The sequence below is a fragment of the Sprattus sprattus genome (genome assembly GCF_963457725.1).
Source record: "Sprattus sprattus genome assembly, chromosome: 3".
Taxonomy (NCBI): domain Eukaryota; kingdom Metazoa; phylum Chordata; class Actinopteri; order Clupeiformes; family Clupeidae; genus Sprattus; species Sprattus sprattus.
In genome coordinates, this window is record NC_137922.1 from 10,648,260 (window position 1) to 10,665,918 (window position 17,659).

At 43.9% G+C, this 17,659-nt stretch overlaps 1 protein-coding gene across 2 annotated transcripts in view; it reads left to right on the forward strand.

Annotated features, from left to right (window-relative positions):
• The window catches only part of LOC308362950 (receptor tyrosine-protein kinase erbB-4-like), a gene marked incomplete at its 3' end in the record, with an annotated part of 265,551 nt that overhangs the window by 145,685 nt on the left and 102,207 nt on the right, over positions 1-17,659 (forward strand). For both annotated transcript variants that reach the window (XM_080835676.1, XM_080835677.1), the window contains exon 3: positions 10,518-10,704. In XM_080835676.1, coding sequence (XP_080691802.1) covers positions 10,518-10,704 — 187 coding nt within the window. The remainder of the gene's footprint in view (positions 1-10,517; positions 10,705-17,659) is intronic.

Here is a 17,659-nt window from a genome sequence, read left to right on the forward strand (position 1 = left end):
TCCGTCTTCCAGGAAGTGCTTCCCTGGGGGAACTTGCTGAAGCAGGTGGAGATTTGCAGCGGAAGTATAAAAAGCCACTGATGCTAGCCAATCCAACCTCATTTCTCACTGTTAGTGCACTTCTGTCCTACATGCTGTTTGGTTCCTCACTTCCTTCCCCCTGATGTGTTGCCCCCCTCAGTTCATATCTGGCTCGCCCAGACTGAGTGTCATTAATCCCCTCGGTCGGAGTCGCAGTCACAGTTTGGTTAATTAATTCTTCGCGCTAGACAAGCCTGACAATATTCGTGTGTCATTATCCTGAGGAAGAGGGGAGGCCGGAGAGATAGACGGCTGCCATGCACAGTTGTCAAGCGATTGATATTCTCTCCCTGATGTTCGTGACAGACATGACGACTCCTCTCGATGGGGAGAGATTTGGCAGGGAGGTGGGGCTGTGGAGGACCGACTGAATGGAAAATCTTCTCATGTCCCATCAGGACCACTAGGTTCCTTCATGTTCCTACAGCGCTTCATTTTCTTGAAGTTTTTGCCACCGTGGAACAGAATATGTATTTTCAAAACACACTGGGAACAAAAACAGCTAATCAGTTATTTACATATCTGGATGTTTAATGAATATATAAATCTGAATGTTTTTTTTCCCACCTAGACTGTAATGTGAGTTAGAATGCATGAAATAATTATAGCTTGGGCTGGTTAAGGATGCATTAGGTAAGGACTTGATGTCTCAATTTACCCCCACAACAAGGTATCCATCTGTGATGAGAGCAATTAAATTGGCACAGATGGAGTGGTTTGTCAAGAAAGGCGCTTTCGCATCATGAAAATGTTTATATTGCCCATTTGCAGAGCAAGCAGATGCTTTTGAAATCCACGTTTTTTCACTAAATGTCCTGCAAAGACCAGAGCAAACCTGACATGGTTATAATTAGTATACAACCGTCTGGTGCTTACCGCGAACAAAGTCAGACTAATCTAGCAAAACAGTGTGGCTCTATTTGGGGACATCTTTTTCCGATGTTATCCCCTTTGAGAAGAGATCTCACCTTCCTGATTGTTTGCAGTCAACAGCAGCACTGTGACTCTTCTGCCTGTATGTGGACCCTTTGAAGATCTCTGGCTGAGTGTGTGCGCCCGCATTTGTGTGTGTGAGTGTGTGTGTGTGTGTGTGTGTGAGAGAGAATGGATGTGGGTTAACGAATGAAAGAGAGTGTGCCTGTGTGTGTGTGTGTGTTTGAAAGAGAGTGAGGTTTAGATCCTTTAAATTGTATCATTCTTCTTGGCACGCTCCCCTGGCTCCTAATCTGACTCACAGCTGGTGACGACTCCCCTTGCTGCGGCTCCCCCCCCCCCCCCCCCCCCACTCCACACCCCTTTGCTGCAAACCCCTCACATTCCTGCCTTTTCCACACACACACACTCATCTCCCCGTAAAAGCAATATAGAGATCCTCACTGTAAAAGTGTTTGGAAAAAGGTGTTAAGAGTCACCTTCTGCCCTGTAATTAATATTTTTTGCCACCATTGTGCCAAGGTCCCTTGTACTTTTTTTTATGCCAGATCAGGCATTTAAGCTCAATGTAAAATCAAGGTTTTATATCAAACCCATTTCAGGCACTTGAGTCCCAAACTGACCTAAAAGATTTCGCTTAAAGTGAAATAATGTAGTCTTTTACAGCATGTATTATGGATATACAGTAGTAAGGGATGGCACAAAGCCTCTTCGAGCTTTTGAAAAATCGTGTTGGGGAGCCTTATAGATAACGACGCTCTCCTCTCGGTGAGGGCTCTATCCATCAGAGGGGCAGGCCATTTAGCTGCGGTCTTCCCCTCCCAGCACACAGCACCATCCCTGGGCCTTGGAGGGACCACCAGGGCACCCCAGCTCTGACAGTGCTGGGAACAGCACTTTCTCACCTCCCCTGGGAGGCTTTTGGCCCACTCTTTATATCTGTCATCAGTAAGCCTGGCCGCGAGTAATGAGTGTATTAGTTCACATACTGGGCCATGGACTAGAGTGTGGCCTGTGCCTTTGGCTAGTGGAATCACCTCCTCTACTGTTGTATATATCGCCTGGAAAACTTATCTCGTTCCCCTCGTCGGAAAATGTAAAAAAAAAATTAAAAAAAGCTTGACATTTGTTTTTTATTGCTTTTTTGTGATCATGTTTGCCAGTGGTAATTTGGATATTTCATTAAGATGTCATTAAATGTTGTTCCTACATTTTATTTGTATTTTACTTGTATGTAATGTGCACCATCTGAACTGGATTGAACTGAATAACCTTTATTATGAATTTTAAATCATCAAATATCATCAGAATACATAGGTATTCGATATGATGCATGATAACTAAGCTAAGGTTATTTGGATCCTTGATGCAGACACATGTCAGTGACGGAACTGACTTTTTTTCCCGAATAATATTGCACATTTGCCTTACATCTACCCCTTAACCAACCACATGTGACAATTTAATGTAATACATTCAGTTTCTTTAAGTTTAATCCGGAGGCCTGCTAAGGCATGTTTATTACAGGTCATGTTGTCTTGGTTAATGTCAAGTTGTCATAACAAAGACATTGACAGGCTGAAAAGTTTGACATGCCAAATAATATCAACTTTGCATTAAAAATAACATAATTGACTGAATGACACTTAATTAAAGCAGCCATAAGCATTCATAAAGACTCCTTCATGTCCGTAAGATGTGTCATGTCATGGTTTTGACAGTGTCGTATTCACAACTCTTCAAAAGTGCCAATACCACCACCTAGAGATATTCATGAAGAAGAAGGCTGTTGCGAGACTCGCTGGATGTCCGATGCAATAAAAATCACACCAAGTATCAGTAACGAGCCGCAGTCACTGGAACGCTCCCATGAATCGTTTCAAAGTCGTCTGGGGAAAAGAGAGAGAACAGGTTTTATGTGGGCAGACGCGGCAGAGTTTCAGTTTCCCACCCTAGCTGTTGTACTATGCCTCAGCGGCTTTTACGTGTGGCGTGTTACTTTGTAGCAATCTGTAGTGTGTGTGTATTTATGAACGTATCGGCACTATATTTTTGGAGAACTCTGCTCTGGATCTTTGCCTGTTCTTCGCCTGTTGCTTTCCTGCAAATCAGCCACGGTCCATCCTCTTTTCAACTTTCTTAAGTGTGGACTTCAGTTGAATATTATTCCACTTCAGCTCATAAAGGCATTTACACTCTGGCAGTTTCCGCCCCCACATTGCAATAATCCTTTACATATCGGTTATATATTGTAGGCCTACATGTAAAACACAGTCTCTCTTCTCAGGCCACATTATAACCAGCCGAGGTCTAGCTCAGAGTCGATGTTAACAAAAGGAAAAAAAAGTGCACCCACTATATTTGTTCGTTGCTCCTCTTTTTGTTGCAGACAAAAGTTCTTCATGCCTTTTTGTGCAATCACTCCATAGTTGTATTATCACATATAGCCATTCCAAACAATAAGAGGACAAGGTTGTCATTGTGTGCCATATTTGTTAAAAAAAAAAATGTGTAGTGAAAGTCTGAAGCCCACAGAGCCATGGCTGAGTGCGGTGTCCTTGACTCTCTCTCTGTCTCTCTCAGTGATGACTGCTAATGTATGCCAATGAGGAAATGGAATGTAAAATGTGTTCTCACCCTCTGGATTGTTTAATGGTGCGATTATGCCACATTTGTGTCCTTCTGAGCTCTCCATTTGTTTTCTCTATTAGGAGTTAGGTCCAACTGAGATATTGTGGATAGTAATGTACGACATATTCACATCTAAAAAATGGTTGATAGTTGAGTGGGTGAGAAGGTGTGTGTGTGGGGTTTCCACTCAACGCCACTTATCGTTTGCCTTCTCTGTTCCTCTTAACAAACAGAGATGCATTTCTCTTTGAGGAGGTGTGGGTCTTCCCTCTTTCTTTTCCTCCTTTGAGAGCAGATGGAGGAGTTCCACATGAGAAGGCTCACAAGAAGGGGAACGTTGTCCTCCTCCCTGGCACTTTCTCCCGGACGGAGAGAAATTCAGTAAATGACGGCGGCGCTGATGCGGGCTCCCCCTTCATAGGGACTTGCTTTTAGCGGGGGAGGAGTGCCTGCTGCTCCTTGTGTTTCATGTGTGGTCTTGCTAGGATTCCTCTATCGGCTCTCCCTCCCTCTCTTTCTCTTTCCCTCTCCCTCCCTCTCTTTCTCTTTCCCTCTCCCTCCCTCTCTTTCTCTTTCCCTCTCCCTCCCTCTCTTTCTCTTTCCCTCTCCCTCCCTCTCTTTCTCTATCGGCTCTCCCTCCCTCTCTTTCTCTATCGGCTCTCCCTCCCTCTCTTTCTCTATCCCTCTCCCTCCCTCTCTTTCCCTCTCCCTCCCTCTCTTTCCCTCTCCCTCCCTCTCTTTCTCTTTCCATCTCCCTCCCTCTTTTTCTCTATCGGCTCTCTCCCTCTCTTTATCTTTCCCTCTCCCTCCCTCTCTTTCTCTTTCCCTCTCCCTCCTTCTTTTTTGTGACTTCTCTTGAGAAATCCTTCTATAGTGTGTGTGCTGAGTGGGACTTATTTTATACCAAATAAATACAATTTGGGGCTTGAAGACTTGGGTCTTTCAGGAAAAAGGTTGACGTTGTACTGTCTAAATTCTACACATACTATAGTTTGTCTTAATTAGCACTCCATTATATAGAGACCTGTTTTGATATTTCAAAATTGACATCAGACACATGGATGCACATGGACAGATCGTTTTGTATTACTTTGCTTTTGTCTTATTCTATTAGGACTCTTCAGTCTTGGTTTAGTTTGCTCCTGACGTTTTGTAGTAAGCTGAGAGGCTAACAAGCCTGACTCTTCTGTTGTTGACCAGCGTTTATTTTGGTAACGCTGCTCTCCATGAAAAACATACCTCCCTTGTCTGCACCTGCACTTGCTTTGGAGCCTTGAAAGAAACCACGCCACGTTGGTGTGGCTAGTGTCATATTCTGACACCTTCTGAGCACTATGAAGCAAGCTTCAGGAATGTCATGGACTATAATGACGTGTCCATTGGTGTGTACAAGTCAAAGGGCTCTTCCGCCATGTCAGCCTTGTGTAAGCCTGGCCACAAGAATCTCTAATCATTTGGGCAGTGTAGTTTGGAGGCAAATGGGATGGCATCAGCTTGATTAGGCTCTGGATTAATAAATCGTCCTTGGCTTTGTAACAGGATTCGTTTCCCTCTGCTACAAGTCACTCTCTCTCTCTCTCTCTCTCTCTCGCTCTCTCTCTCTCTCTCAAACTCACACATGCATACACACTTATTCATGAAGTAATGCACTCACAATTTTACAAACATATGCAAAATTCACTTTTTGTCTGCAGGACAAAGTTCAGCATGAATTTGAAGGAATGAAAAAAAAGAGAGCGAGAGCATGTGGAAGCCTGTGGGAGCAGGCCTTGTTTGTCTGATGATGTATTGTGTTGCCAATTGCTCCAGATTGAGAGGGGGAAATGGCTCCTTCACGACTCCAGTGGGCGCTTTGTATAACGGGGGAAACGTGAACTTTGGTGGCCGTGCCTTGTGTGGGTGAACATGGGTGTGTTGCAGCCCGTCGGTTGTGACCCACTTGATGATGAATAAGCCCAGCTGAGTAGGGTACCTATTGGTGCAAGGCAGGGGCAGTAAGTGCCATCGTCGCCACCGCCCCCAACTGCTTTAAGTAGAGCCGTCCTTCCATGTAGTCTTGTATGTTATGTTATGTTAGCTGCAGTGATAACATAAACAGTCCACCGGCGCCAAATGTAGAGGTGAAAAGTCTGGAAGTGGGTTGACTTCAGTGGAGAGCAAGGGTTAGAAGTGGAGAACTTTTTTCCCACTCTGAACCTTGGTGTGAGTTAGTTTGGTAAGGGACGCAGAGAAACAACGGTCCTCCTCAAAGGACTATTGACGTGGTTACGAAGCAGGGAGCGAAAGCAAGAATGAAGAACGGCATTTTCAATTGCAGGGGTGTCTGTGTGTGTGTATGGGAGGCATTGTTTTAGGTCTCTGTGTGTACGTGTTTTTTTTGCGTATATGTCTGAAAGAGTGTATGTGTGTGTAAATGTGTGTGTATGTATGTGTGTGTGTGTGTCCGTTAGTGTGTGTTTGTTTGTGTTTTCTATGAAAATGTTGGTGGAGTGGGGTGAATGGGTTTGTATTGGCTCATTGTATGCTTGTGGGGTAGTCCTAATTGGGAAGGGTACCTCGGTGCTGGCAAGCTCAAGGTTGAGGCTGTGCTAATGGCATAATACATGCTCTCTGGCAGGAGAAGGGGGAAGAGTCATCTGTGACATGCATCTGTGTTTGTCTGTGGTTTGATGTGAGTCGATATTAAAAAATCAGATGGAGAGAAAGAGAGAGCTAGAGAGAGAGAGGAAGAGACAGGGGAGGGAGAGAGTTGGGAGAACAGATGCTTTTTGTTTACCTCCCGTCTGACTTGCGCTGTCTCTCTGCCTTTCTTCTTTGCTGCTGTGAGGAATTGGTCCACTCGCTTTCTAATAACAATTTTCAGGAGTGAAAGAAATTAAATACTGTCAAAGTAAACAAAATTATCCGGAGAGAGGGGTTGAACAAAGCAAAGTAATCCTTTAATTAAATTAGGCAAATTACAACTGAAATCCGGCCTTTTCTCCACCCTCTCTCTCTTTCTCTCTCTGTCTCTCTCTGTCTCTCTTCTTTGTGGGCTTTTTCTTCGGTTGCTAAGGAACAGCAATACAGCTTTGCCATGTTTTTTCAGCAGCACTGGATGTTGCTATGGACAGAGGACAGAAAGATGGACATAGACCCAGCTTCCAGAAGTCAGTCCATCCACCACAGCTCCTTCAGAGCTGAGTCAGGGGTAGAGCTTCTTCCTACCAGCCCCCTGCCCCCCTCCCAACCCCACCTCAGTGCCATCTCGGGAGCCCGTGTCTCATTTACAGTCGTCATACTCTTCCCACAGTGTCATGATTACCACTCACTCAATGTGCAATCATTGCTCTCAATAAAAAGACACTAGGAGGAATTGCTCTTGGGAAATACAAGACTCATCATTGCAGAGAGAGATGTGAGGCAGACAGTAGACACACTCTCAGTATGCAGCTATAGAGGATTTGTCAGATGTTCCTTATGCGAACATAATAAAGGCTTTTTAAAGTTATTAACAACATCTTTTGCTTTTCCCATTATTAATTGCAGAATGGAAATGTTTATTAGGCTAAGCTTTCCCATTAATGCGTTCTAGATTTGTGGTTTAGTAGCTAGGAATGCGCTATTGAACACAGTAGCACTCACCGTTTTGGAGTGGTTAAAAAAGTTTAAGTAAAGTTCACTTTTGTTGCCTGTTAGTTAATCGAAGTATCTAAATTGTGTTGTATTCTAACACAAAATGACTGAAAGGTACACAAATAGTACAGTACATTAACCAAGATCAAAATTAAAGTAAGAGACAATGTGGTTATGTAATCACCTGCTTTCCCTAGCCAGTCCAGCAATCATCGTTGTTGCTCTATGGAAACTACCCATGTCTAAAGAAATGGCGCACAAAGAGAATTTGGCATTTAAAAGACACACAGCTGTAATTTATTTCAACCATAATTAATAGGCTTTTTTATCTAAATGATTGACATGGTATAATCATGCTAATTGTAGAGGCGTTTATCCTGTTGCTATTGTCTGATGTGTCAAACGAGGGACTGTGTGGGCTACAACCATTTTGATGTTTTGAAAGAGGTTACCAGCTTAACTCCACAGAAGGAGCATCATACATGATGTAACTGACAAATTACGCCTCTTTAATTCAAATTCCGGCGTCCATTTTTAGACATGACATGAAATGGTTGTCATCCCCAGTGTTCCCATGTGACTGATCCAGTATATGACAGTATGTGTCAAGTGCATCCCCACAGAGTTAAACTAGAGAGGACTACTCAGAATAGTTAAGACAGTGAACATGGTCCAGATGCCCTCTGTGTGAGTCTATCCTACAGATAGTAGCATACAGCTAAGCCTCTTAAAACCTCCGTGGTTAACATCCGATGCTAGCCGTAGGTGTCGGAGGTACAGACTATATATCCGTATGATATACTGTATGTCCTATACGTCCATAATGATGCCGCTGATGTGTCAGTGGTGAAACGAAAGCTCCAACCCTGCGGACGTGTGTCTTTTCCACCGTCTCCAGGAGTAAGTCGACTAAGAGGAGATATAAAATTCCTACTGAGCGCTGTTCAACCATCTGTCATATGAAACAGCCCTGTGCCTGCACTCACTGCGTATCTCCTCGGGAGTCTAGTCAGAGAGCACAAATCAATAGCATGTCATAATTCCTGTAACTGCCATTTTTCCTGGTCAGGGGAAGGCAGGTGGACATGGAGTCCCCCGTAAGTGGCCAATCACGATCAGGCTGGGCCTATGCTGGCCGGGACCAGGGGTTAACGTGAATGACAGTTGACAGCTGTCAGTGACACCGGCGTGTGGCCTCTCAGTGGCTCAGATGAATTTTTCATGGCCGATGAGGCATCCTGGGACATGAGCTGTGATCAGGCTGTTGGCATTGGTTGGCCCTCCAACATACACACACATTTTCACACTCACACCCATACACACAGACACATGCACATTCACACACACACCATGCTCCATTCCACGGAGTAAACCTGTCCACTGGCTTCACTAATGACAGCACGCGTCAAGCAGGGGGGATTGGGTGTCAGCATGATTGATAAGAGCGTCAGGCCAGAGGAGTTTTTCCGTCTCCAGGGCCATTATCTCTCTAAATGATATCACGGAGCCCTGATTAGACGTCCTTCTCCACTGTGGGTTTAACGGCCGGTGTGATCTTGGGGAGGAAAAAAAAGTTTTCCCTGCACAGCCCTGAGCTCAGAGTGAACTGCATTCTCCTCCAGAGAAGGCAGGGGAAAATTGCCAACCTTTCGTTTTAAACACTGCCCTTCTTGGCTGTCAGTATAAAGCGTGAACTTAGAAGAGGGTATAGTTATCGACAGAAGGCCACTTACTCTCTAACCTAACAAGTGCACACTTACGGTACAATACATCTGATTATTGTTTTGATGAAGGACTGTAAGTGTAAAGTGTGAACTAGAGGAGGGTGTGATTGCCTGCAAAGGTTACCTCACACTCTTACCTAACAAGTGTGCACTTACAACACAACTGATTGATGGTCTGAGGGTTGATATCAGTTGATTAAAGTAAGTGGAACCAGGTGTGTTGCTGTTTGAACTGGAACCAAACCCAGCACCAAGAACTTTCTAGATAAGACTATCAGCTGTCTCATCTTACCAGTTGACAGTTGTCTTGACTACACTGTGACACTGGGTTTGTAGTTTTACTGGTTACTTTATTTGGTATCATGACACTCTATGTTCTTTGCCAAGTCTCTGATATTTTGTCTGCCTGTAGGGGATAATTTGTCTACCTGTAGGAGTCTACTCCAATATCTACAGTAGATCATGGTCATATCCTGCAAAAGGCGTTTGTACACTTGGTCAGAAATGTATGTGTGAAAAAGGCTTCTCACCCAGCTGCATCTAGCTGAGGCACCCCGCTGTTTGGGCCAGTCACAGGACCTGGGGTCCAGGCAGAGGTCAGCCTATCAGCTGATCCCTAAGTTCTGTGGGGGTCGTAAACAGTGGAGTGCCATTGTCTATTGGCCACCACAGAGACTGTTTCATGAAACCTACATTCCTCTGTGGACTGTTTCAAGTCTCCCCCTGAGGCATGCCTGGACATGCATCTCAGCCCCTCTCACCCCTATATAAGCCCGACCCCCTCTCTGGCCATTTTGTGGGAGCAGAAGCTGGAAAGAGGAGCACCAAGGATTTGGGGGACTAAGTTCAGAGACTTTCATTCACTTGCCGTGCGTCGTTTAAGAATGTGAGTGTTTGTGTATATATGTGTGTTCTTTACTTGGTCTGTTTCATCGTGTATATATATATTCATTCTTGTTGTGCATAATTGTAATATTTGTATATATTTGTTATTCATGTCATTCCATAGAAACCACGGATCATTGTCTCATTCAGTTCATCATTTTCCTTGGATATAAGTCCTTTACACGGATAATTATATTCATGGTTCATTCATCAGTCATCATGTCTTCACTTCATGTGTGTGTGCAATAAACCTTCAACAGCATTGGACATTGGCATTCTTGCACTGTTCTTACCGGACAGCCTGTGGCGATTGTCACTCAATTTACCAGCATACAGTCCTTTCTGGGGATTCTTCAATATCCCCTCTTTTATAGTATGTGTCTGTCTTTGTATCCACTTATAGTACAAATCCTGTTTTGTGTAACGAAGTGTATGCCGTTCATTTTCCTAATATAATTATTGCTGTCTTCAACATTGCTAATCAGAGGAATACTTTTTCTCTTTCTGATTGTGTCATTTCCACTTCAAATATGATGTGCATGGTGCTGTTTTTCAGTACGAAATGTTTGGATGGCACTGCCAACTCAGTTGTGTGACTGACACTGGTGAGTGAGTCCTTGTAACCCTGTTCCCTGTCTCTCCATGCAGTCCATCCGGGAGGTGACGGGCTACGTGCTGGTGGCATTGAACCAGTTTGACTACCTGCCCCTGGAGAACCTGCGCATCATCCGAGGGACTAAACTATACGAGGGCCGCTACGCTCTGGCCATCTTTCTCAACTACCGGAGAGATGGCAACTACGGCCTGAGACAACTAGGACTGCAGAACCTCACAGGTTTGGCTCTATAGAATTATTTCACCCTCTGTCACCCACTGTTCCTCTGTCTTTCGACGTGCTTCCTTGAAGAATTCTCTGCAACATTTTCTTAATGACCAGTAATTAAGTCGGTAGTTAACATAACAATACAGCAGTCAGTACAGGAATTACTCACAGGTTATGAATGCTTGATGTTGATGACGTGTTCATACTGAGTAATCCATAGATAATTTGAAGAGATACATCTTGGACATAAAGTGTAAGTCATTAGTTAACATAAATAAACCATGGACTACAGTATTTATGGTATTATACTAAAGTGTACATTTTGAATTTGTAATGAATACTTCATTACACTGAAATATTAATGCCAAAGTTTGTGGGCAGTTGATGTTAACTAATGAATTACGTTTTGTTAAATAGAACTTGAATATAAAGTTTTTATTATATATTCTTTTCTGAGTGATCTCCCATTTGTCATATATACAGTACATGATATGCATTATTGTACCATGCATTATTGCTACTTGTACATCGAAGTGTGTTGTATATATATCTTTATCTGCCTTAAGTAATTTGTAAGATTACTTGCAAACTTGGTTGGTGGCCATCTTGGGACTTTTTGGGAGAAACCGATTTTGGCTTAGTTTTGGTTTGCTCATTGCATATTTGTGTGTGCTTATGATCATCATAAAGACGAGCAGTGTAATGTACATTTCTATGTTTCCTATAAACCAAGTTAGGTTAAGTAAACCAATACCTTGTTTTCTAGTCTTTCTAATATGACTATTTTGTACTGTGACTTGCAAAGATCATGACATTTTGCACCTGTTTTCTCCCAGGAAATAAGCCGTACAGCTTTAAATGGTTTTGCCATTTTCAAATCTTTATTGGTCATGTAGTCATTTCCTCTCTTGCCATCTGCAACTCAAACTGCATTTGTGTGAAGAGAAGTGTGAAGTTATTTGTTCACCTTCATTTTCTTCTAAAACAAGTTACTGCTTAAAAACCCAAGTGGAATCTCAGAAATAATTGAATTTAATTATGATAGCAGAGACGTGGCAAATTCACAAGAACTCACTGAAATTAACTTTAAAAATACTAGCGTCACCCAAAGCGTCTTTTGGCATTTCTTCTCAAGTACATGGTTTGTGTTCAACCTGCCTTTGTTCTTACAGCCACCAACAAATTAATAGGTCTTTTAATTAAGGCACAATATGAAAACCATCGTTCAAAGCAACAACAGTGGCACACGTCTTTTTTCGCCTGACAAATTAATCCTGCCTTTTCGCTACAAAGAAACGCAATGGTTGGGGGAAAGTCACAATGTGTTTCCATTAATTACCTTGTTATTTACTGGAGGCACCTGAAATAAGTTTTGTAAATGCTTTGAAAAATGTGTGTGCGTGTGTGTGTGTGTGTGTGTGTGTGTGCATGCATGTGCGTGTGTATGCATGCTCCCATCTGCTTGGTGTATGCAAACGTGAGTACTTGAAAGTAGTTGTGTGTGTGGTGTGTAAATGTATGACTGTTTGATGTTAGCTTTTTGTGTGTGTGTGTGTGTGTGTGTGTGTGTGTGTGTGTGTGTGTGTGTGTGTGTGTGTGTGTGTGTGTGTGTGTGTGGGTACACACATGTTGTCTACTTCCGAGCAGTCACGTTAGTAACCAGCAGCTTAGCACTGAGTAAACAGGATACTGCGGCCCAGAGTGCGGCAGCTGCACGATGCCTCACTCTGACAATAATGAAACATGAGAAATAAGCTCGTCGGGGGGTCTTGTGAGTAAACAGCTCCCTGTGGGGATCTGGCCTACAAAGCCCCTCATATTATGCAAAGCAGTGCCTAAGATCATTCCCCAGGAAGACGTGTGTGTCCTTGAATCCGATTGCAAACTCAGGATTTATATGTTATGTTATTATTAGCATGTGTGTGTGAGAGAGAATATGGGTGAGTGTTTTGTTTTTTTTTCGGGGGGAGGGGGGGGGGTTGTTGTGTGTGTGCATGTATGTATGCATTTTAGGATTTATTCAGATACCCATAGAAAACACAGTTGTGTATGGTGAGCATTACCGGTCCTTGTCTTTGACAGACATCCCCATCCCTCTCATCAAGGTGTCGCCCCATCGCCCCATCCACTGTCTTATCGGCAGCACCACCAGCACCTGATAAGCACATTTGTCATCTTGTGTGATTGGAACAAGCCTCGTTTATCATTACTCATTTTCAAGGGCACCTGAAACAAAGAGAAGAGGAAAAAAGAGTGAGAGAGAGAGATATATGAAGAGGGAAGGAGAGATAGAGAGAGAGAGAGAGAGGAAAAGCTTAATAAATAACTGAAGAAAACATCAGAGGGAATACCACACACACACACACACACACACACACACACACACACACACACACACACACCTCCACGCACACCTCCATGCACACCTTTACCCTCTGTAGGTGGGCCTTGTGGCTTCCTCCTGGCTCTCTCTCCCTCTTTGCTGAAGCGGTGTGGGTTCAGAGAGCCACCGTGGGCAGAGTGCCACAGGCAATACCAGGTCCCTGAGCCCAGGGCACTGTCTCAGTCTGGCATAGGTTTGTGCGCAGAGGTCATGGAGACACGGTCACCAAAGGAAGAGTGAAGAGTGAAACAGGGGGGCACCAGCAGCCTAGAGTGTATTTTCTGCTGCCCGCTTTTAGTCAAACTCTCTGTGTGAAATCAACAGGTGCAGTTTTTATATCCACAGAGCCGTGAGTGTTGTTAGATGCGGGTGAGAGAACAGGTTTCGGTTATTTAGCGTGACTGTATTTGTTTTCTCAAAATAAGCACACCACAAGAGTGCAGTGGAAATGTACCACACACTAGATGGCTTTTTCGTTAAAGATGCCACCACTACAGTTCATATGCTAACAAACCACCTCACTCCCCCAGCCCCTCTCTCTCTTCGCCTCTAAAAGAAACCGAAAAATAAAGTATTCCTTTCCTCATCTACAGTCAGTGGATAAAAATGCAGCAGGATCCATGAAGCAGGATCCATGAACTCCAACTCGCTCTTAAAGTTGGAGTGAAGCCGGGGATATCCCTTAACCTCCCACTAGCCTCCAACTCCCTGGAGACACTCGCAGCTCCAACTTCCTCCCTGGTATCGATCCGACCAGCCCCTCCTTTTTCACTCTGTGCTGCCTACTCTGGGCACGACAATTTATCTCCCTGGAAAAAAGGGCTGACCTCAGGTCTGTTTTCTTTTTCCCCAACTTGAAGTGAAAGAGTTGATTGGAGACCCTACACGTCGGTGCCCTGACTGCTGTAATTCTTGCCAATCCTGGCAGGTCCACTTTCCTCATCCAATGATCTGTTTCTATCGTTTGCCAGTGGGTCTCAGCGGAGTGCACGACTGCTATTTGGTATCTGTAATCTTACAACCTTTTTGTTAATGTCTTTGCTGAAAAAATAAATCTTAAAAATCATCTACATTAGAGGACTAAAATTAGACTAGGATTAGAACACACGTCAGACATAGGCTCCATTCAGAAAATAAGAAGAGTTTCACTGGAAAACCCTACAGGTGAAATACTTATTTATCTATCATATGTATTATTAAACCTTCTGTAGGTGTAACTGAGTGTGTAGTGACTGCATGTATTGGCTCCAATGGGGTTTTCTCATGGCATGTCCTCTAAAAAGATATCCAGAGTTGTTTTGTCATTGGAATGCATTGCTTTGTCATGCAAATAACAGTGTATGAGTTCACTTGAACTAGATAGACGCATAAGTGTAAATTCCTGAACTGTATCCATCTTAATCAATCTTTCTCCTTTTCTCAGTACCATTCTATGTAGAGTCAGAGCAGAAAAAGAGAGCTCCTGTAAAGGGAAACCTATTTTTGCGGAACACACACAGTAGGCTCAGCTTTAATAATGGTGATTCTGTGAAATGCAAGCCAGATTAAAGTGATGAAACACATCGCAGGAGGAAGAGTGCCGCTTACGTTGGCTGCCGCTAACCCAACATGATATTAGCAGTCATAGCAGCAGTGTGAGGCCTATTAGCTGTTTCTGAAAGGAGTCACTGCCTTCTTTCAGGTGCCTTTGATTTTCCCAGACACATCAAAGGGACGAGCACTTTATGGCAAATGAATGCTCTCCCAGGAATCAGAAAAGTCTTCAGAACCCTCTTTTTTCTCCCTCCTTGTGCATTAGCACTAGAAGAAACAAAAAAAAAATCATTAAATATGTGTTCTCTTAAAAAATGTCAAATGTACAGCGGCTATTCTTATCTCCGCCTTTGAATGCATGTCTTTGAAAAATGGATAAGAACATGTAATTAATGAAGTCAGTAGAACTCTGACATACTGTACACACTCTCTCTCTTCCTCTCCCTTCCCCTCCCCCCTACTCTCTTCCACCTCCCTTTTCTCTCCATCATTTCCTGATGCACTCTTCTGTGCAGACCTGAGAGGGCTAAAAAGCCCCAAACATCCTCTTTTTTCTGCCACTCTTCCTTTGTCATTTTCAAATCTAATAATGGGCCCCACACAAAAAGCTTGAGAAAAAACATCTCTCCACTTTTATTAAAAGAGTCTTGAGAGGCTGGCTCGGTGGAGGGTAATGGGCCCTTTGATAGCGTCGCCACTCCACGCTTGTAGCTCCCCCACCGACACGTTGGCATAACGCATGATCAATGTCAGCCATAAGGAGGCTTACATGATAAAGAAAAGGGGTCATAAAGCAGGGGGGAGAGGAACGGTCCTACGCCAGTCTGAAATGGCCTCTTTCACCCCGAGTCACTCGGCTTTGCCCCGGGGGAGGGAATTAGCCCCTGATTTACCCTTTTGCAAGTGCTTACTTCCTGCAGTCGTCCCTGTGTATGTTTTTTTTCTCTCTCTCTCTCTCTCTCTCTCTCTCTCCCACTCTCTTTTCGCTTGCTTGCAGACGTTGATTCTCAAGTGATCTCCATCTCACTCATTCTAATCCGATCTCTTCTTCTTCCGCGTTCTTCCCGGATACAGATGGGCTCCACTGCTGTGTCTGTGTCTGTGCTGTGCTGGGGCACAGGGCTATGTATGCATATGAAGCAGGACTTGCTCGCTCCTCCTCGCCTGATCCTACCGCAGTAATGGGACCCTAATTCCCATTTGGAGGAATGCAGTGTATTAGAAGGAGCATATGCAGATGTTGTCAGACAACCATAACCCTCTGGATAGAGACTGGAGTAATGGGCCTGTTGATTTGCATACATGTATAATGTATTGACATGGAGTCGGTAAAGGAGACTTAGTAATCGAGCTCACTTGGTATTCAAGTGGTGGTGCTCCTTGCATGCATGTGTTTTTTCTATTGTGTGGTCTACAGACGAGCGGAAGCATCTTTGTCCACCATGTTATTGTCTTTATTTTAAGGATAGCCCCTTGAGATGTAACATCTCGTTTTCGAGGGGGTCCTTCCAATACTTACGTACAATACAAAGACAGTCGGGAGCAAGCACTACCCATAACTTTAACACACAAACACAGAGACAAACACAGACAGACGTACACAACCATGCACACTTCAACAATGCTGCCCAGAACTAGCCCCCACATCCCCACCCCACACCAGCCAGTATTACAGAGTACAGTTTCAATCAATATATAAATTATAAATGATTGGTCTGCAACTGGTGAATATGCACTCTAGGCACATGCTTTGCCAACATGTTGTGCATGATAGTTGGTCAGGATAGTGCTACGGTTGTGTTTAAGAATTAACATACTGTACATCCCTATGCACACCTGTTTTTGCTGTTGGCTTTTTTTTTCAGGCTGGTCTGTTTAAACAGCCAGTGGTGTGTTTGCTTCGCCTTTTGTTTAACACCACAGTAAATGGGAGTGGTCTAAATGAGAATTTTCCACTCAGGAGTAGAGGTTAGCGTTCCATTTCACCTGACATTTTTAAAACAGCTCTCACTGTGACTCAGTGTTGTCATGCCCTGGCATCTGCAGCAAAGCTGTTGGAAGCTGTTGGAATCACGGCGGCCATTTTCCCTCACCAGTAGTAATTACTGCCTTGTGTGCTTTACTACATAATAATTGCCAAGGCATGCAGATGAGATGTACCCTTTTCTAAAAAAAAAACATTTTAAAACCTCTTAAGCTGTTTTATCATATTCATTTTTATAACTCCACTGACAGTTTATTTGGAGGGTCTAGGGTTGGGTTATCCAGTCACATGACCTCCAAACCCCATTACAACACAAGGGCATTTAGCAACTAAACTGCTCAATTAAAGCCTTCCCTTATGTGTAATGTTTACGTCGGTCTCTTTTTTCCCCCCTCCCTTTCCCTTGTTTCCCTGCCTTGCTGTAATTGGCTATTTGGTGCCGATCCAAACTGCTGGGCATACCCCTAAAGAGAGCATGGCATCTCGCTGCCCATCTGGTGAATGTGTTCCTGTCCTCACAGACGGAGCGCGAGATGCCAAGCACGCTGGTAGTGCCCACCCCTGCCAGCTCCATCTGTTCCTCGGTGACTGTGGCTTCTGGGGAGAGCACGGACTGTCTCCTCCAAGGCTCCCAGGCAGTAACAGCAACTCCAATATGGGCATGGGCTTTTTGAAGCACCTCTTCTCTCTCTTTACTCCATCCCTTCTTTTTGTATCTAGAGCTCAAATAGCCAGTTGCAAAGGTCAGGTGTACTACAGGTTTAGGCCTTGGATTGCAGTGGCTTGCAAGGGGAATGTAGAGTGAATTAGACTGTGAGAGGTTTGGTCCAGGCTACATGGTACTGACCTCAGTTTACATAATGAACGTGGAATTCTAGCAGTGGGCAAATGTATGCATTTGAATTATGTAGGCCCACCACTCCTTTGATGGTGGTCAGGGGAACTAGCGCCAAGCTCACTTTTTTTTTTTTTTTTTTTAAATCACTCCTTGTGGACCATATGGTAAGCAGTGCACAGAAGTGGTCTCTCTCTCTCTCTCTCTCTCTCTCTCTCTCTCTCTCTCTCTC